The sequence below is a fragment of the Artibeus jamaicensis genome, unplaced genomic scaffold (assembly GCF_021234435.1).
Source record: "Artibeus jamaicensis isolate MK-2021 breed Jamaican fruit bat unplaced genomic scaffold, CSHL_Jam_final contig_923, whole genome shotgun sequence".
Classification (NCBI taxonomy): domain Eukaryota; kingdom Metazoa; phylum Chordata; class Mammalia; order Chiroptera; family Phyllostomidae; genus Artibeus; species Artibeus jamaicensis.
The window spans coordinates 14,970,025-14,992,199 of record NW_026522014.1 but is presented as its reverse complement, the minus strand read 5'-3'; the positions used below and the strand labels follow the sequence as shown (position 1 = coordinate 14,992,199).

Sequence of the window (22,175 nt, the reverse complement as noted above, 5' to 3'; positions counted from 1 at the left end):
TTATTTGTCAATTATACCTTAATAAAGCTAAACTTTTTTTTAAAAATCCTTTTCCCTTATGAAGCAACATAATCCTACTGAAAGTGTCAAAGTTTCTTTGAGTTATCTCTTTTTTAAAAAAAATTTTCCAAGATTTTATTTATTTATCTTTAGAGGGGAAGGAGAGAGGAGGAGAAACATCAATGTATGGTTGCCTTTGGTGCGTCCCCTGCTGGGAATTGGCCTGCAACCCAGGCATGTGCCCTGACTGGGAATTGAACTGGGATCCTCTGGTTCATAGGCCTGTGCTCAATCCACTGAGCTACACCAGCCAGGGCCCTGAGTTATCTCTTTTTCAATGTTCATTAGTGAGGTCAATATGCAGAGCATTTCTCTTCCCAAGGGTTATCTTATTTATTGAGTTCTGCCAGTAAGTTGATTGAGGATGGTGCAATGTAGATTTTATAATGGGGCAAAAGTTACTGCATATCACATGAGAACATGTAAATTTCCCTTACCTAAGGCTTATCTTCTTTCTTAGAATTGTAAGAGCAACACTGTGCTGCATACATGAAATTTTTTAAAAAGACAAAAATATGCATGCATATATTCCTTGTCCTTGACCCTTGCTCTTTTGCACTTTTAGTTCGTGTTTTTTTTGTTTTTACCTCATTTCCAAGAAGGGCATTCACACAAGCTTCTGATGCATCACAGATGGCTGTGAGGTCATGTCCTCCTTCTAGAGCCAACACCACACGTCCATCAGCCAGTGTCATCAATTGCTTCGTCAAATGACCAAAGCCTACCATAATACAAAAAAATTCAAAGTATTAAATCAAGAGAGAACTTCCTGTAGAATTTAATATTAATAGAGCATTTCACTTTTTGTATGTCCTTTCTCAGCATTCTCCATGTGCTAACTCATTCAATACTCACAGTAACTTGAAAAATTAGGTCCTAGTGTCTTTATTCACATATGAGAAAACCAAAACTCAAGACCCTAATAGCTAAGAAGTATCAAAACCAAGATTTGCATCAGTCAATGTGGCTCTAAGCATGGCATAGAACATTCACAAAACATTCTATATGTACCTGGAAGAAAAAAATTGTATATGGCCAGTGTTAATAAGGTAAACAATGCCATCCACTTGACATTTGTTTCCTGTCTCCATCATCTGCCTTTATCTTTATTATAAAGGAAATTTTCTATGTATCACCTCAAATTAATATCACATTAGACTTTTACAAGTATGTAAGAATTCCGGTTTAGATACAACGCTCACAACATTTGGTGTGTTTGGCCAAGGGGGTAGGTGAATAATGGCTTGTTACAGGGTTCTCATTTAGTACAAGCAGGGACCTTTCTATTTCTATACTTGGAATTAGATTTTATTACAAATAGATGTTGGATTTAATTAAATGGCTTCTTTACATTAAGAAGATGGGTTTTCTCCTATAATTCTGTAGTGTGAGGTGATATTAACCCATGTTGAATTTATGGATTAAAATGTTTGCTTGTGATGTATTACCCTTTTTACACACAGCTGGATTTGTTTCACTAATGTTTTGTTTAGGGTTTTTTTCATCTATGTTCATGAACAGGCTTAATCTAATATTTCCCATTCTTGTACTGATCACATTGACCTTTGACCTGGTTGAGATTCTCTTTTCCCATTGGCTGACTATAGAATGGTGTGTAGAAATCCTCTGCAAAACCATTTGAGTCTTGGATTTTCTCTGAGAATGATTTTAAACTGTTGATGGAATTTCTTTAGGGATTATAGGACTACTAATGCTTTCAATATTTCCCAAAGTTATAGTTGCATAGAAATTTATTTTTTTAATTTAAGTGTTTGAATTTATTGAAATAAAGTTTTAATTATCTCCATTTTCTTATTTGCAGCTCTAATTAGACATATATGTTCATTGTCATTATATCCTCAGTGTCTCTAAGTTTTCTTTCATATTTTCTATGTACCTCTTTGTCCTGCATTATGTATTCTTTTGATTTAGATCTATCATCCAGACTTGTTCTCCAGATGTGTCTAATCTGCTGTTTGTCACTTTTACTGATATTTTCATTTCAGTCACTATATTGTTCAATTTTAGATGTTCCACTTGGTTATATTTTATATCTTTCTAGTCATTTTTATAGTTTCCCACTCATTGGTTATGTTTTTGTTTCTTCCTTTAGATGTAATTATTTTATATTCTGTATTTGCTATTTGAAGTCCTTATCATTTAGTTTTAGTGTTTATTGTTTCTTCTGATTAACCATCATGATTATCTTAATTTTCCTGTGTTTCTTGAATTTTTTGAGCTCATATTCATTGAAACTTAATATGTGAGAAGTATTTGAAGCCTGAATTGAATGAGATATTTATTTTTGAAACCTAGGATGAGTGTGATTTTGTTCACCTGTGCTGGATGTCTGGGACACTACCAACTAGAATCCATTTTAAATTGTTAGATTGAAGGGCTATTTGTTAATTGCAAACGTGGGCCCCCAAATTTGATTACAAAATCTTATGGAAAAGAAATTCACTTTTTTTCCCTTTTTAAACATTCCTTTGAAATTCTATTGATAGCCATAGCTGAGACAGATTTATTGTTTTATTCAGGAGTATCTCCTTTTCTCCTATTCATTCTTTTTCTTAGATTTGGCCCTTTGACATTCCTTCTTCCTTCTGGTCTCCAATCAAAACCCTACCCAACATGGATACAAGGCTTTGACTCTCTTTCCTGTATGTAGCAGTATGTAGCAGTGTGTATGTAGCAGTGTGTAAGATTCAAGCTCTAGCCAACAAGGCTAGCATTTGCTCATGTTCTTTCATCATGTTAGAAGTCATTCATAAACTCAGAAGAGTAGTTTTGATATTTTCATGTAGGAGTATTTCAGGCAGGATGTGTAGTCCTTCATATTGCCAAATGTAAATGTGTCTCATTCAACATCTTAAAAAGCTAAGATTTCATTCAACCTGCCAAATTTCAGGGGTAATTGCAAAAGATAAAAAAGAATGAAAATAAATAAAACCACCCAGGCTGGTGTGGCTCAGTGGATTGAGCGCTGGACTGCGAAATGAAAAATCATTGGTTCAATTCCCAGTCAGGGCACATGCCTGGGTTGCGGGCCAGGTCCCCAGTAGGGAATGTGGGAGAGGCAACCATACATTCATGTTTCTCTCCCCTCTCCCTCCCTTCCCCTCTATCTAAAAATAAATAGATAAAATCTATAAATAAATAAATGATTTTTTAAAAAGAAAATAAATAAAACCATGTATTCAATATGGCATTTTGGTTTTTAATATGCTTTAAGAACTTGCAGAAAATAAACATTTAATTTTTTAATCCATTATATTTTAAAATAATTAATAGATTTTATTTTTAAAGCAGTTTGGGGTTTACAGAAAAAGTAAGCAAAAAGTACAGAGTTCCCAAAACACCATTCCATCCCTTCAATGTCATTTCTTGTTTTAGCATCTTGTATCCACGTGGTATATTTCTTAGAACTGATAAGCCGATATTGATACATTATTGTTAACAAAAGTCTATGGTTAGGATTCATTCTGTTGTATGGTTCTACAGGTTTTGACAAATGCATACTATCATGAGTCCATCATTTTATTATCATATGAAACAGCTTCACTACCCTACAAGTCCCCTGGCCTCCACCTATTTACTCCTCCTCTCTACCCCACCAATCCTACAAACTAATAATCTTCTTTGTGTCTATAGTTATTTATTTTTCAATGTTTACATTAATTCCAATTTTTAATTTCTTGCACTAGTCATTCTAAAGTATAAGATTATCTTATTTTACCTTTTTATACAATATTTATACTATTAAGAATATTTCTACATCTATGAAAATTAAAAGAATAACCTTATATATAGAAATGCATGGTCTGTATCCTGCAAGTGTACCTAGGCTGTATTCAAACCCAACCTCCGGTCCTCTCTTAGGGCTTGGGGTCTTTGTTTGAAAAGAATGAAAATTCTTGGAATAGAGTTAGAAGAACTAAATGAAAGTCTATAAAATTTGTCAAACAATGAGAACCACCACCCCCCTCAACTAAACTAAGTTGCTTCCATTTTGGGACAATTAAATAATATTGTCTTAATCCTTGGCATGTGTAGAAATATCCATCCAATAAACCAGAAATAAACCAATAAACTAGCTCCAGTCTGGCGCTTGAGGCTAGCCATGAACAAGATGTGTTCATTTCCCCACTGCCTTGAAGCACTTCAGTGTGTTGAGTCTATTCACTTAGCTATTATTCTGATGGAAGTCAAAATAGTCACTTTATAATTATCCTATGTTTCTAAATAGTTAGCAAAATATTCTACAAGTGATTTAAAAATCAGGTAACAAGTTATTTCAAGTACTGCAACCTTCTCACTTCCTATGGACCTCTTTTGATATCAATAAGAATCTTTTCCACAGCCACTTAGGAATGAGACTGACCACACTAAACTTCACCTTCTTATCTGATTACTATAAAAAGAATAGTTAAGCTTTGGAAAATGTATAAGGCAAAGATCTGATTCCTAAAGCTTAGAAATGTTCTTGGCCTAAGTCAAGGTTAATAGCATATAATAATCAGTTCCACTCTAGAAGATAAAAAAACAAACAATACTCATAGGCAAATTTTTCTGGTAATCATGCTGCTAAATATCATGAGTAACTTTTCCTATACCCTAAACCAGGCTACAGTAATAACTCAAAAAGATATAATAATGAATCAAGCCAGAACACTATATCTTTCGTACTGAAGGATCCTAGCAATCAGGAATTCAATTATCTAAAGTCACTACTGAGCAGATCCAATCACATGGATTTAAAAACAAAATGGAGTGAAAAAGTCTCAGATCTGATTTAAATTCACTCTTTCCTCTGGGAATAAAAGAAAAAGGGCCATAAAATACCAAACTTAGATGGGATAGTAAAAAGTAGAAGGAGAGAATGGAATGAAGCTAATCTTTGATCTCTATCCAAATTCCTCTCTCTTTTACCTATAGGGTTTATTTCCATTCACATGTTACCCATGTGATCTCTGGAGCCACAGACTGAGGCAGCTGAATTCTAAGCTATGCATGCGGAAAACATTCAAGCCAAGAAATGAAATTTCTACATGGTTTGTGCCCTCTCTCCCAATCAAAGTAAAGAAGTCAAGAATAATTTTTAGTAACCTGAGTTCTACTGTGTCCATTACTGCTGTATGTATGTGTATGCATATTTAGGATTAGAAAAGCAAAGTGTGGCTACCAATTTCAACGCTTTTTTTTCAGGACATGTGAGATAAAATTTTCAGTAGTTTGTGTGTGTGTGTGTGTGTGTGTGTGTGTGTATGTTTATTTGATTAACAGTCATGTAAACTATTTTAATAGGGATAATTGCAAGCTTCATTTAATAGTTTTTACTTCCAGCTTCACAAAAGGCACTAAAGCTCAGCCTACTTTCCACAACATATTTAATCTGCACAGTTGAAAAACTGTAGCAGAGACGATAGCTAGCAATGTTTTCGTTAAGAGGGCTGGAGAATCCTCAGTGTGAGGGCTGATGATAATGGGTAAAAAGGGGGAAAGGTTGTCAGGAACCTGTATAAAGGACACATGGACAAAGCCAAAAAGTGGTAGGATCGAGGGTAGGAGGTGGGGATGTCTGGGGTGGGGTGGGGGAGTGGCGGGGGAAAATGGAGACAACTGTACTTGAACAACAACAACAAAAAAAAAAGAGAAAGAGAAAGAAGTAATTAGGTGAGAAAACACGTCTGTAAACATGATATATCTTGGGCCCAATAAATCACTAGATATGGGAATGGAACTGGATTTTGGGGTCCAGATATACCTTAGTTTCTGAATTCTTTTGTCAGGGGAGTGCAGAGCTGAGGGAGGGGCCTGAATGCCTGGGGTGACAAGATGGGCAGCTCAGGTAATCGACTCAGAACAGGTACCTACAGCAGTCTTCCCCACCATGACAGAGTTCTCTAGGGACTTTGTTCCAAAGTCAGATTTGGCACCTTAAACTTTGTAAAGGAAATCTAGAAGGAGGCATTCACAAAGTGCTGCCATGACAACTACAGTATTGCCACTACACTGAAGAATCCTATCTGTTGCCTGGTTGTTTGAAAAAGCATGAACTTAACTTAATCTAATTTAATTTAAGCAACATTAAGTTAAAAGAATGAGCAGGAAGCTATTCTGGAACAAATCATATCTTTTGATGCCCATACACAGGAGAACTGGTAACTACCAAGACTGAGACACCATTGAGAAAGAGAATTAGAAGAGCGTTTCAGTTAAAAAGCGTCTGTTCAGTTCTGTTGATTTGCTAGAAGCAAATTTAATGTTTTTGCTCCTAAAGAGAGTATTAAATGAGTTGTAAACATGATAGTAGTTTAACAGTTTCCATTTGAATTCCTGATGTTCCACGCAGCTTGTTTCTGTCTAAGAAGCAATGTGTGTCAGTACTTTTTTAGTTCAGAAAAATTGTTGGAAATGAAAAGCTGATCAAAGAAGGCTCAAAGAGTAACTTTGGATAGGTATTTAATAACCAACACAAAAGGATTCGTTCTTCATAATAACACATCTCAAACGCTTCTCTACAATGTTTCCCTAACTGTTTCCAGAGAAGAGGGGTAGTGAGAGGTACCAATGCTAACTAGCTTTATTCTAACTTCCATTTAAAAACTATTTTAAAGATCAAAATTAGGACATGTTCCCTGTAAAAAAATTGAAAAATAATAGAAAAACAATAATAAGATAGTATAATAAACATACTGCCATATACTATAGAAATATATTGTCTGCTATTTAATAAATAATAAACAGTAATAAAATACTTATATACATAAAATAATAAATCTATAGTCCTGCCAACTGGAAGTACCAATTCCCCTTTTGTGCTACTTTATGCTCGTTATTTTTACATATTTTTAAAATAAAACAGGATCATATTGTACCTTTTTAAACTTACATTTACAAATATCGATTTAGTGTAAAATAGTTTTTATGCACAGCTTTAATACAGTATCTTTTTAAATTTATTTTATTTTTAGAGAGAGGGGAAGGGAGGGATAAAGAGAGAGAGGAAAACATCAATGTGTTATTCCCTCTCATGCACCTCCTGCTGGGGACCTGGCACACAACCCAGGCATGTGCCTTGACTGGGAAGTGAACCAGTGACCCTTTGGTTCACAGGCCACCACTCAATCCACTGAGCCATACCAGCCAGGGCTATGCTATCATTTTAAATGTATTACTATACCAACCAATTCTCTGTTTTTAGGTATTTAAGTTATTACTAGGTTTTCTGTTTTATATAGAAGGTTACAGAAAATACCCTGTTGTATGGTTGAACTGAACACTAAATATTGCACTTATCTGATTCTATTGTTATTATGTATTTTTGATAATGGAAAGAGGCTTGATCTTTATATTGCTATCCTTTTATTAAAAGACAGAGTATGAGATAGAAATAAACAGGAAAGCACAAAAGGGCAAAATGGGAACAGAGTACAGTCAAAACTTTATAAACCTCATTCTTTTACTCAAAAATGGTATTACCTTATTTTATTACATTACAATATGTCCTGATTCTGACTACATTTTTAATAGAATTTATTGGGGTAACACTGGTTAACAAAATTACAGAGGTTTCAGGCACACAATTCCACAGCGCATCATCTCTACACCATATTGTGTGTTCACCATCCCAAGTCAAGTTTCTTTCCATCACCATTTTATCTTGCCTATACCCTTAACTTCATTCTTTTAAAACCTATGTGTTTGCCAATGCCTGTGGATCACTTAAACATTCTTATAGAAGCTCAGAGAAATGAGAGATACTCTGAAAAAAAATCTGTTTTTATTATGAAATTGACAATAGTGTTCTGGAAGCCTCTATGAGGCCAAAACTAAGAGATTTCTGCTAGAAGATGAAGAGGGACTTCTCTCCAAAGTACAACTAATTACTACTGCTATTCTGTCATTCTGTAACAGATCAGACTCCAGATCTGGTAGCCACCTCCCAAAGAAAGGTACCTGAATCTTGATTCATTTGCTTAATAAAGAAACTGACACAAAGTGATTGATTAGACAAGTTATTTTATTTCTACTTATAAAATCCTAATTTTCCTTATATCAATCTCCTTTTCACTAGTGTTTTTCCACCAATATTTCTGTATTTGATGAGGAAAAGCTTCAAGTATAGAAAGCAAAAATGGCTCAGTTTTTTGGCTCAGTTGATTGGAACACCATTCTATGCACCCAAATGTTGTGGGTTTAATTCCCAGTCAGGGCACATGCCTAGGCTGCAGGTTCAATCCCTGGTCAAGGAGTATGTGAAAGGCAACCCATTGCTTTCTCTCTTCCTTCCACTCCACTTCCTCTCTCTCCAAATTCAATAAATATATCCTTGGGTGAGTATTAAAACACAAAAAAAGCAAAAACAATAGCGGCAAATTCCCACCCCCATGCTGCCATTTAGCAGAGGTAGTAGTGGAGGGAAAGTGAGCAGTAGTAACAGTCTCTTTTGAAATATTGACACCTCATGTTATGGCTTTATATCATTTTTTAAAACTTTCTGATATGGCTAAAAAGCCTCAATGGAAATTCGTGCATTTTTAAACAGGGTAGTTTCATTTGAGCCTGACATGTTTGTGAAGACTTCACTGCAGGTTTAACATAGTAGAGGTCCCATTTTAACTTTGAAAGTTTACTCTGCACATGTACTGGCCTATTTCTATAGTTACATCCAGGAAGGATCACTGAAGAACGCACGTCCTGTGAAGTCTAACTACAAAACTGTAGCCATTTTCCTCTCTGAACCCCTTTGTCGTTAAGTTACCATGTTGTTCTTTAGGAAAACTGCAGTCAAACTCAAGTTGAGAGAGAAGTTTGGGCAGCATGTGACTCTCTCATGTATTGTGAGGCTCTCTTGCAGGACTTCAAAGCAGAATCTGATTGTTGCAGATGGGAAGAAGGCTTTCCACAGAAATACCTTTTTAAGACTCATGGTGCTGTAATTCATATGGTAGGCACTTGTGATTCATTCCTGATGATGTTGGGATCATTTAACTCACAAAACCATTGTCGCTACCATAAAATCCTTTCATCTGTAGCCAAAAAGGTTTATTTCATGCAAATGAAAATTTTTCATTAAAGTATCACCTTAATAATGGGCAAAGATATATATTTTCTGGTCATGTTTAAAATGTAAATTTATGAACATATTCTGAAGATTCATTTCATGTTATGATCTTTATTTATTTGATGTTCCAGGACTCTTTCCAAGTTCATTGAAGCCGGAAATCAATTTTAGAAGAAATATGGAGATTATTATCATTAAATCTTTCAGTTGGCTTATTCTAAGCAGCCCTGTAAATATTGCATATGTTTCAAAGAAGGCACTTTCAACCGTAGTAAAAATCCTTTTACTGTTGTAGCCAGTAATACACTAGGAAGCACGTTTATATTCTCAGCACTCTTCGAAAACAAATGAATAGTAGGTGTATATCCCAAACAAAGTCGGAGACAACAGAATATTCCAATGCCATTATTTCTGAAAAATGAAATTGAAAACTATATATCCTTAGGAATTTCCAAGGGTAACGTAGCAAGAAAGGCTGACTGGTATTTTGACCATCCCATCCATCCTCTATCTACCCATCCATGTACATGTTAACGGTTATTTGCTTAAAAAAGATACCTGAACTTGATTTTCTCACCTGTAAATATAACTAAGAATTATTTATTCTACTCCACAGATTTGAAATGAATATCTTATCATAAAAAGCCTATTAAAAAAAGACGTAAGCACTGTGCATTGAACTGCACTCAACACATAATAGGTACTTAGTTTTTATATTTTTAAAATATTTTAAAATATATTTTTAGAGAGAGGGAAAGGGAGGGAGAAAGAGGGAAAGGAACATTGATGTGTGAGAGAAACATCGATTGGTTGCCTCTTGCATGCCCCCAACCAGAGCCCTGGTCTGAGACCCAGGCATGTGCCCTGACTGGTTTGTGAGATGACACCCAACCCACTAAGCCACACCAGTCAGGGCAGTTTTGATACTTTTTTTAAAAAGTTTAATCATAGAATTTAAATCTAGAAATAAATTTCAATTTATAGAATTGAGGTGAGATCCCAAAGCTTGCAGTGAGTGCATTTGCCACCAATCAGCCAACTCATCGATACTAACGTCACCCATATTTTCAGACATGATTTCCAGTTCAAAAGGAACTTTAGAAAGAATTCCTAGACACCAAATGGCTTTAACAAATCATTGCTCTGGTGTGTTAACTGTAAATAAACCAGAAACATGTGCATTTAAATTTCCATTTAAAAACATAAACATAAAACCCGTGAGAGAAAAAAAAATCCCTAGAAAATTCTTTTGGACATTATAGGAACATTCCTCCCCGGCCTTCAACAAAATTGTTTTTGCCAAACCCCAACTGTGATTTGATTTGCCAATCACTAGTTTTTGCTGCTGTTTTCAATAATGCATCAGACACATGGGACCTATTCTCTCATCGATGCTCATGCATAATTGGCCAAGTGGGATGGAACAAGAGCAAGACAGACTCACACTAAGCAATGATGATCCCATTACAGTAGTTTGCGCTACTCAAATTGAACCAATATTTAGTGGGTACATATACTAATGATAGCTAGGGAAATTCAGTGATGAAGAAGATATAGTTCCTGCTTCCAGTGAACTAAAATATAAGGAAAGAGCACACAGATGACTATAATTTAACATAAAGGTAATTGCTATAAAATAAACACATTTTATAAAGCTTTTATAAGCCTTCACAGAGGGATGCTTACTTGATTCCATTTCAGTTGAAGAGTATGGTATGTAGAATTCTCAGAATGACCCTAAGTGACTCTTGCCCTTGCATAATCTCCTCCCTTTTGGATGTCTATGGCATCTGTGAATATTATATAATCCTGTGATATAGGGTTTTTATACTCCTGTGAAAAAGGGATTTTTCAGTGGACTTTGACCAAAACAAAAGAGAGATTTGGTACAGTGTTGGCGGGGAGATGATCTAATCACATGAGACCTTTGAAAGCAAGGAGTGTTCTTTAGCTGGTCATATAAAAAAATTAGAAAAGTTTAAAGCATAAGAGGATTTGGTGCATCACTGATGGTTTGAAAATGAAGGAGACCCATGTGAGAAGGAATTCTGGTGGCTTCTAGCCAGCAAAGAAAAGGGGGATCTCAGCCCAGAAATGGCAAGGTACAAGATTTTGGTCAGCAACCTGGGTGAGCTCAAATGAAGTCTTCCTTGGAACCTCCAGATTAAGGGTGCACCCTGGCTGAGATCTTGATATCAGCCTTGTGAGACCCGAGAGCAGAGAACACAATTATTAAGTTTGCTTAGACTTCTGATCTATAGAACTGTGAGGTGGTAAATGAGCAATGTTTTAGGTTACAAGTTTTCCCACATCTCTGAATATACTACAGGTCTATCAGAACTCCGCTTTGTGAGGTAAACTGAGATGTAAGGAACAACAGTGGTAATTACAATAGTTAGTGACTCTAAAATATTTGTCCTGTGCCAGGTTGTGGGCTTTCTATGGAGGTTTCATTCAACCCTCACACCAAGCTCATGAGGGGAACATCCAGCTTTCTACAGAGGAGCAAAAAACCGGAAATCAGGCATGTCAGGCATGTCGGGACTCGACTCGGGCTGCCTGAATTTAGAGTCTGAGGTCTTAACCACTGAGCATAATGTGTGTTTAAAATAAATGCAAAGAGCCCACATAATATCTTTAAAAATCCACACACATAAAGTATGTTTACTTTTCATTTAGAATAAGATGATGTAACCAATGCATGTCACCATGTGCCCAAAGAGTTCATCTGTTCTCACTATTCTCTACCACAAAGCGCCAAATGCCAATATGCTGAGGTGGAAGACAATGCCTCAACAAATAGTTTCTAGAATCTGGGCGAGGAAGGCTGTTGGATGAAAATTAGGTTGTGATGAGTTTTCTGTTGTGATGAGGTACTTCAAATAGAGTCAGTGCTGCTAGCTTCTCTCTTTCCCTGAAACGAAGCCAAACTCTATGGGTCATTTTGCTTGAAACAACAGAACTCTGCTCCTGGATGAACTTAAGTTCATGTGGATTAGGAGAGCTTTCTCAAGCAGCGACTTCCAGAACTGTGAACTCTTCTAAAGAAATACAGTAAAAAATGAACTATTAAAAGTAAATAAAATAAAATACAAAGAAAAGAACCAAAGGCTCCACTAAAGATATATGATCATTGACCGTATCAGGCTGGACTCTGCAAGGCTTTTCTAACTAATGCATCTAGTGCTCAAGGAATTCTAGGAGGTCTTATGTGCCTGAAGGACTGTAGAAGTTAGAAGACCGTGGGCTTGGAAATGGGCAAGCATGCTAGCAAAAATCTAAGCACACCAACATAGAACAGTGAGCTCAGCACCCCAGCCACAAAACCACTTGTCATTGGCTTCTCACAGTTTTTAGGATTAAATTTACAGTCTTCAAGCTATGGTCTGTCTCCCCAGACCCATCTTTTGACATGACCACACACTCATATTTCCCTTGACATAGATTTAAATGTTTATGCAGTTTGATGCACACTGCAATCAAATAGTACCCACAGTTCTGAGCTTCTGCTGATGGAATGTCCTGTCCACATCCAGCTAACTCCCAGTCATCCTCTAAATTCATCATAATAAACCTCATGAACCTCCTGAACTTCCCATGCAGTGTGGAATTGTATCTGTGTGTCCCCTTCACATCTATTTCTCTCTCTCTAGTCCTTAATTTGTGAGTTCGCCCTATCAGGCTGTAGACTGCTAGCAAAGAGGGACCATGTCTTGCTTGACTTTGCATAGCCACTGCTTAGTACGGTGCTGGGAATTTTCAATATGCTAATAAAATAACTGATATCTGCATAATAAATTTGATGCTGATTTATGGACCTGGATGAATGTGTGATGACAACCAAAGTTTATGTGGAACTTAATGAAGGGTTGGTTCTATACTAAACACTTTATAACTCATTTAATGCACATGTACCCACACATATGAGGTATTACCACTCTTCTTATTTTAGAGATGAGAAAAAAAAACACAGGGAAGTTAAGCACATTGTCCAAGGTAAAAGAGCAAAGTGTGACTTAAACTCTCTGACTCTGGAGTCCAGGGTCTTAAAGCACAATACTTACGGTTTTTTTTGTTTTTTTTTTTTTTGGGCCTACAGTGGTACTGGCTGGATAGTGAGTTTTGGAGGAAAGTAAAGAAAAGCAAAGGCCTGAAAAATGTTATACTCATGATATATCTACTATAGAATATCAATTTCCCTTTCTTAAAGAGTGTTTTTTTAAAAGATACTGTGAAAATTATAAGTAGAAAATCTTTTTCAAAGGCTGACTAGGACCAGTGCTGCAGAAGAAATTCAGGTCCAAAGAAATACAAAGGCCAAAGAGAAAAGTCAAGTCCTTGTCACAGATGGTTTCTTACACAGTTCTATAAAGTGAAGAAAATTCATTTAGTTTTATACACAGTGAAACTGGAACATCTTGTCTTTAAGAGGACTCAATAAAACAACTGTGGTTCGTCCATTCAAAAGATTTTTGTTGACTTCAAGTGTACACTTCTATAATACATGGCCTGTATTTTGCATTGTGTGCCTACCACCCAAAGTCATATCATCTTATGAACCAATGTCACCCCCCAAAATTAATTAAAAAGATTATTTGTTGAGAGGCTACTAGGTGACAGGGAATGTGATGGCCATGAGGTACGGTTTTGAGCACAACGATGACAGTTCCTACCCTTACCTCTTATGTCACTTATTAAACTAGTGTCAGTGAGAGCTAAATAAGCCCCAGGCCCCATCCTATGTGCTTGAAATGACTTCTCTCATTTAATCATTCCACAGCTGCCAAAGTGGGGGGTGGACTTATAAAGAAATTGGTTTGCCCAAGCCACACAGTACTGAGAAGTTGGTTGGTGGACTCCAGGACCTGACCCCGAATCCACTCATCTGTGTATAAATCCAAATGATGTTCAATCACTAGTCTAATGTATTGGTTTTATATTCATGGCGCCAATTGTGTCTGAATAATAATCATCAAATGTCACTGAATGTAAACCATTTTTTTATTCAAGCCATAACTTGCATTCATACAAATAAATCTAATTTAATTTTTCAGATATTGTCAGTTGAAAGGAAATATATATTACCACCCCCGCTGTTCCTACCCATCCCCGAAAAAAATTATCCTAGTTCTTTTCAAACTAACCTTTGAAAGTAAGCTTTCATTTCAATCTCAGTGTGACATTACTTAAGTACAGATCATGATGGTCACAGAAATACTTATAGTACCATTTCCTTTTCGCCCCTTTTTGTTGAATTCATAGGGGTTAGCAAAATTATGCAGGTTTCAGGAGCACAATTCCATTTTTAAAAAGTCCATCCACTAGTTCGTATGATCTGTCTTTATAATTACTTGATGACTACCTGCTTTTTAAAGAATTGATCATTCCAACTAACTACCTGACACATAGTACCCTAAGTTATTTGGTCTTTTCTTTAAAACAAAACCATAAAACCTCCTGCTGATGAGTTTCAATAGATACACTCCACAAAATAGGTAGATGCCTACAACAGAAAGAGGATAATTTATCTGCAAAGAACTGATAAGGATCAGCTAAATTTTAAAAGTTTGTTGAATGGTGGAAAAACAAATTAGTTTTTTCTAAGTAAAATGAGGACATAAGTCTCATTGCCAAAACATTCCTTAGAATTTCATCTCCCAAATGACCTAGGTTTTTAATTTCAATACAAAATACCTGATTTTAAAAGATAAGTATCTACCCTCTGGGAAAAACTGATGATTTCTTATTTTTCCCAGCCATAAAAGGAGGTTAGGGAACCTCTAAATTAAAGGTTGCAAGCAACCATTTAATTTAGATTAAATTAGACAGCAATTGTATGTTAAATAAATATGAAATGTCTCTAAGTGTATTTGTTAAAGATTAAGAATTCTGTAATACTTGACTTCTATTACACATTTGTTATTGCTCATTTTAAAAATAAATCACCATTTAATTGAAATACTTAAAGAACATTTACAAAGTAAAGTCTAGCATTCAGCAAAACCCATGAGAATCTAATAAACCCAATAGGGTAGCTCTTTTCCAAGAATCCCATTCTCCAACATTGGGGCAGAAAACCTGCAGTGCAAACATGGCCAGGAGCTGATACAATCTGTACAAATGCCCTCATTCAACTTGCCAATATGGACCCAAAAAGGATTTCATTTCAAATGTTTGTCATCAGAGTGGTTTTGGTCTATTATATGCTATTCCAATTTCCATTTAATAAAATGGAATGAATTAAAGGTAGATGGAAACAGGAACTCTACACATCCATCAAACACTTGAATATATTGGGTTTTTTTTTTTTGCGAAAAAAATTAAATTATCTCAGAGTAAATTTCACTGTGGTTTTTATCCTGCATTCCCCATGCCACCTCCCACTGCCCTGGCTTTCCCAAGTTGAAGACCTGCAACATGAAAAAGAAGCATTCCCTCAATCACGCAACAGGTCTTATATCATAAGCACACTTTCTTTGTGAATGAGACCCGGTATCCACCTCATGTCAGATAAAATACTCTAAAACCTTCAACATGGCAAAAACGGTGCTTCAGAAAGGGTGGTGGTATTTTAGGTAAAATACTTCCAGGCACTTAAGGGATCTGAAAGATGACAAGCCTGTGGAGTTGAATGTTGAGAGAGTGAAGTGAGCAGAGGCCAGATTTAGGATGGGGAGGTAGGTCAAAGATGAAGAAGGGTAGCCACAACTTTTGGATCTAGCTAGGCATCTATCAGAATCAATGAAGATGAATAATCTGCTGGTAATTGTAGAATCATTAGAATTTAGAGGTCATGGATAGCTTTTAACAAGAGTCTGTAATGACATTAGGCAACCAATTTTTGAGTTGAAGATGATCACAGATTTTATTTGTCTGGAAGTCAAGTTGAAATACACTTGGTACATGCAGCTGTTGAGTTTATGGCTCCTCCCTTTGAGTGCCAGTTTATATTTACCAAAAACAGTTAAAATTTCAGGATCTGCATGTTAATGGACAGACCTGTGGCTAGAAAATGTGGTAATCTTATTAAGCTGTGACCATCAGCATTTTTCTTATCCCAAGTGTCATAACTTCAGTAAAAAAAAAAAAAAGCAACTAGGTGCCCAAAATCACCTAATCAAGAATGTATGACAAAAGAAATTCAAAGCAACTGTTAAAAGAATATGGCTTTTAACATAACCAACACATATTAAAAGAGTTGTGCAACTCATAACTACTTTCAACCTCAAATTTGCTAGAGAAATTACTTCTCTTAACCGATGTTGTCTGCCAGTTGTTTAAGCCCTCCCAGTGCATTTGTTGATTATTACTTAATGAGTGGTAGTTTCTAGGAAAAAAATGATCTAGCTTGCCTTGTGAAGCATCAGTGACATAACTAGCATGGCACCTCTGATTCTGAATTTGAATAACACTGGATGACATTAGATCAACAGTTACAATGGGTACTCTCAACTAAATTCTAGTTCAAGTTCTATGACCTGGTGGATAAAGCCAACTCCCATCTCTAGGTTTTTATTTTTCTCTGAGTCAAATAAAGGATTTGAACTAAGCCAGTATTTCTGAAAGTGATATTAACCATTGGCTTATCAAAATCACATGGGTGTCTATTAAATGCAGATTCCTGAGCCTCATTAACAACCAAGTTGTAATCCAAATCTCTTGGGTGAGACCCAGACTCTGCATTAAAGTAAGACCCTCAACTGAGGACTGAGAAACAGCTGATTACGAACTCCCAAAGGGTCCCTTCAGTTCTGTCATTTGGGTTGATCCTTTGATATCTTTTATAACTTCATAGTAGTCAACCACTTAAGCCTTTCGAAAACAGGTAAAATTGACCTAGTTTTATTTTATCAACAGCACAGATAGGCACTAAAATAAAAATAATAGATTGCATTGTCACTGCAGGTTCGGCTTTCCATGACATTTCATGGAAAGTGGCATTTCAACCTGCCCTCTCACTGCTTCCTGGCCCTGGGCTACCCTCAACCTTCCCTTCAAGGGCTCTCCTCCTCTTCCCTGGGTCCCTGTGCAATATACTACTTCTGAGAAGGGTGTTCACGCAGCAGATTTATGTCAATGGCCTACCCTTGTCAGAAAGCTTTAGATATGGAGGTCTCATTTCAATATTTCAATATTAATATTTGTAAAACTCATAAAAATGTGCCTCACTCATTGTAAGAGGAGTTACATAATTATCTATTAATTCTGGAATGATAAAAACTTTTTTCTACCATTAGGAAGATTTCTCAAGTGGAACTATGTTCTTCCCAGTTTTCCCAATGTAGTCTTGAAGGAAACTACCCACATTTAAGACAAAACCTTGTTAACATCATGTTGGTTACTCTCACGGTGCATTATGAAGAGTAAAATGGGAACATGAGGAAAAGCCTTCCACTCAGAAAATAGTTTAAGTTACAAGGATAATAGGGCAGCTCTGAAAACAATAATTTGCAAAATGACATGTAAGTGCCCTACTGGCTTCATGCTTCTAAAGATAATAAAATATTCCCTGAACACATGCAATTTTCATTATGAGTAGGCCTTTAAATTCATCTTATTATTTATTAATTCAATAATTAAGTATTTATTGAAGAAAGTTTTCTATGCTGTGTGTGTCTTCATTACCTACTACTTCAAAGTACAATGCTTGATTTGAATAGAGAAAGGGAGACATACGTTGTGTTAAACAAAAAAAGCCTTGGCTTCTGTTCAACCAGCTGAAAAACTAGATGTGAGAGGGGCCATGATTCTCAAAGGAAAATGACTTTTCAGGACCCTAAAATTAAAACAAATGGTATTAATAGGAGAATTCTGATGCATATCACTTGCTATCAGTGACTATACATGGAAAAGTAGGATCATGAGGATACCTCACCATTCCAATTGGTTGATTCAGTCAAATGTTAGATCTACTCAAGTTTTGTTTTTGGCTAAACAACCAAGGCATCAGCATTTGTAAAATATATATTGCTAAACTGGCTATGTGAGAACACATTACTCAAGAATATACTAGCCTTTTAGTGTAGGAGAGATATACAATAAACAAGAAAAGGTAATGAAGCATGGTTATTTTGGTGATTTAATTCAGGGGCAGTTTTTAATGATCATCCCAAAAGCCTGGAATTCTTGTCTATTGTTAGCATAAATGAAGGAGAAAATGGTAAATAATTTATGGAAATATCTCACTTAAATGCATTATCCTATAGACAATCCCTTGAAGAGTAGTCTGATTTTCTGCATCATTAATATTTCTTCCCATTTTAATAAACACTCTCAGCTGGCATTGTGGCATCACAGTCAGGTTTTCTTCCTCTCCCGCTCTCCTGTGTCCACTCTGGCCCCTCTGCCTCCTTCCACCTGAGACACATGGGTACTCCCAAGCTTCTCACCTCACTACTCTACTCTCCTTCTGCAAACACTGTATATCGAGCAAGCTTTCCACTGTCAGAGCTACATCCATTATTCCTAAGTCAGAGACTGAATTCCCCAGCTTTCCTTACCATACTTTTCTAGATCTAATTCTCAATCGCAGGTTTCCAGCAGGACATTTCTTTGCACATCCACATGTGACTCTAATGGAATATGTCTAAATAGTATCCATTATCCACTTTCCCTCAATGTCCCCTATACATAGCTTCTCCTCCTAATGTCCCCTTGATATTGGCCAACGATAATGTGCACACCACTTGGCTTTGTAATTCAGGCCTCAATATGCCATATCGCCATATGGACACCCCTAAATAGGATTCATTCTGGATAGTGAATTGCACTAGTGCACGGGTTTGGGAGGTTGAATTCCATTTCTCTGTCATCAGTGTTAGCTCAGGCATGTTCTTTAATCTCACTGAGTCTCCATTTCTGCTTTTGTGAACTGGGGTTAAGGTGAATATGTGGAAGAATGGACATTATAATACTTAAGCACAAGGTGAGGATACAGTAAAGCCCCACAAATGATTGCTGATGTTTACTTGTGTCCTTCCTTTCACCTGCTTTCCCTCTTCTTCTTATCCATGTCTAATTCACCTTTCAAGAGCCAACTCTGCTGCCCCCAATCACTATATTCCAAAAAATTCCCTGATCACTACACATGTTGTGTACAGAGTTCACTTAATCAGATACTGTTGTTTCTCACATATATGCCTTTTTCATTTTTGATTTAATTGTGTAATTCTGAAAGAGTGGTTCAATATCTCAATTTTCGACATGACAACCAGTAAATCAAAACAGTAGCATTTCGTGCATAAATGAAATGGCAGTGCTCCTCACACTAGTATATAGCCAGAGGGAGATCCAGACTGGGTGGCGCCCATGCGTGAATCTGAGTTCATGGTCAGGATGGACTGCAAACATTGGGATGCTTGAGTCATCGGGGAGATCAGTGCTTTGGCATTCCCTTTGCTTCCCTCCAGGATGGAGACAGATTTCCTATTTTCGAACTTAAAACATTTCAACTCATCTCTGACTCTTTTCCCTCCATCACATGTACTCAAGGAACGTTTAAGATAATGTGACAAGTGAAGTGTATTGTCTCCTTTACTTGGGCACTAAATACTCTCAAAATGCAACTTAACAGGGATGAAATGTGGAGTCTGCTCAAGCAATGCTCAGGAAAGCCTCTCAGGGTCCGGAAATAAACATTCTGAGATACTCTGCAGGCCAGATGTGCAGACTAAGAACTGACATGTGGGAGAGGAGAGAAGGAACCCAAGCACATGGACTCTAGCACATTCCCAGGGTGGCTTACTTTCTTCACAAAGACCTGGCAGGTAAGCCTTTTGCTCCTGGCTGCTGCTTGCCCACACTTTCTGGATGTTTGCTAATATCAGTTAAAAGAGGAAGGCAGGTAGGTCTGAGAGTAATAGCTGCGATAGGCAGGTAGAAAGCAGTGCTTAAGCCCGGCATGCTCATGTGCCTGTTTCTCTCTGAAGCCCAAAAGTTTCAATATCCACTTTATCAGCCACATGATAGAATTCACCCAAATTCCGCCATCTTTACTGTGTTATTTTGAGCAAACCATGTTGTCACTCTGAGATGCAATGTTTTCACTTCCTCATTTGAAAAACCAAGAAATTGTAGATGATGTGGAACTTCTTTTGCATCTATGATCCTACCTAGTGAGGGACTCTTACCCCCACGTAACAGCTCACCAGGTCAAACTCAGAATATTCTCTTCGGCATTCCACAAGATAACTGCCAAATTTCTGGCTAGTGACTGACGTTTCACTGGTGCACTTTCAAACAAAAACCATCCCGAGTCTTTCTTTGTTCTTTGGACATGTCTGTTTCCATCATCCCAAGAAAATGCAAGAACAGTCAAACACAGGTGTTTGGGCATGGCCTAACAACTATGGTTGTCTTTCTTTCCTTTTTTTCTGGGGGTGGGGGTCTGTTTTAATGTGCAGAGAAAGTCGCAAAGCAGATCCTGAAGTCTGGACATCCCTCTGGTTGTGTGAATTCCTCTGAAGTCTATGGGAGTGCTGCCCTCCAAACGCCAGGCCCGCATTGGTACATGAGGAAATGTCCGAGGGAACAGAATTACAATGTTAACAACAACAATTTAAACAAACCTTAACACAGAAGAAGTGATTTTGTTGTTGTTGTTTTTGGGGAAAAATGGGAGTTTGAACAGCACATTTATTTCGTTTTAATTTCGGGGCTGTCAGACATCAGCTCTGAAGCCTGATTTGGAACACATGCGAGGTCCCTTTGAAGTTCTGCCTGCTTTTTTTTTTCTTCCTTTAACAATGGCAGAAAGAAATAAAGAAATTAAACTGCAACATAATCATGAAACAGAACTTCTGGGCTCCTGATTTACAAATTGTCATTCTTCCCTTATCCCAGGGCTTCGTTTTCAAAGCTTCACTGTGGCACATACCTTTTTGTAATTTTTCCCCCTTTCAGCTATTTCTTTCCTCTCCAAAATGAAGCATTCTACTTTTATTTTAATCAAGTAAAATATAGTTTATTGTGGTTTTCAGAAGACAAGAAAGGAAGTGGAAAATCCACAGCAATATGCTAAATGAAACCTTTTTGATAAAAGCCATGGCTATATAGGGTTTAGCTCTTAAAGTACCCAATTCTCTTGGCATAAAGACAAAAATGTACCTTAAATTTTCAGGCAGTCCAGAGAAAATGTCTACTTCACTTTCATGCTCTAATAACAAAAGACTTCAAGGATCCTTAATAAAAACTGCATTTTAAGTTTGGTGTGGTGTAGGCCACATTTGGAAACACACAGACGCATGCACACACATAAACAAATATACTCAAACTGATTTAATGTCGTCATTCACTGGTCATACATATTTATTTGAACAAGGTGCCTAGGAATACTGTAGTCCAACAGTCCCTTTTAAATCTATATGAAAATATGAACAGGCTTAAAAATTCTTAGTCCTTAAAGTCATTTTCCTTATTCTGGATTTTTTCTGTAATCTCATATTGGTTTTATTATATAAAGTATTCTTTTTTTTTTTTTTTTAAATATTTTATTATTTATTTATCTTTAGAGGGGAAGTGGGGGAAGGAGAGAGGGAGAGAAACATCAATGTATGGTTGACTTTTGTGCGTCCCCTGCTGGGAACTGGCCTGCAAGGAACCGGCCAGCAACCCAGGCATGTGCCCTGACTGGGAATCGAACTGCGATCGTGTGGTTCGCAGGCCCGCGCTCAATCCACTGAGCTACACCAGCCAGGGCCTATAAAGTATTCTAATAGTTATTCTCCTTCAAAATATTGCTACATTTTATTCTACCTCTTTCCACTTTTATAGTGAAACTTCTACTCCAGAGTTTCTTCTCTGTATACTCTTAATGGTCAACATTTTGAAAACTATGGTTTGCATTCAACATATTGACCTTGTCATCTTCTATGTCAAGTTCCAACTCCACAGAGCAGGGGGAAGAAGGAAGAGGGAAGAACGACCCCCCATCAAGGGTCAGCTCACACTGACTTGCGAGAACTGAGTGACAATTTCAGGAATTCTGTGAGCTAGGTGTAAGCACAGTTATTATTAATATTGAATATATAAACTTACAAATAAAAAT

General features: G+C 36.7%; 1 protein-coding gene across 2 annotated transcripts in view; it reads right to left on the bottom strand.

Annotated features, from left to right (window-relative positions):
• Positions 1–22,175, bottom strand: part of HDAC9 (histone deacetylase 9) — an 841,506-nt gene that overhangs the window by 61,815 nt on the left and 757,516 nt on the right. For both annotated transcript variants that reach the window (XM_037163907.2, XM_053655071.1), the window contains exon 24: positions 648–781. In XM_037163907.2, the coding sequence (XP_037019802.2) occupies positions 648–781 (134 nt within the window). The remainder of the gene's footprint in view (positions 1–647; positions 782–22,175) is intronic.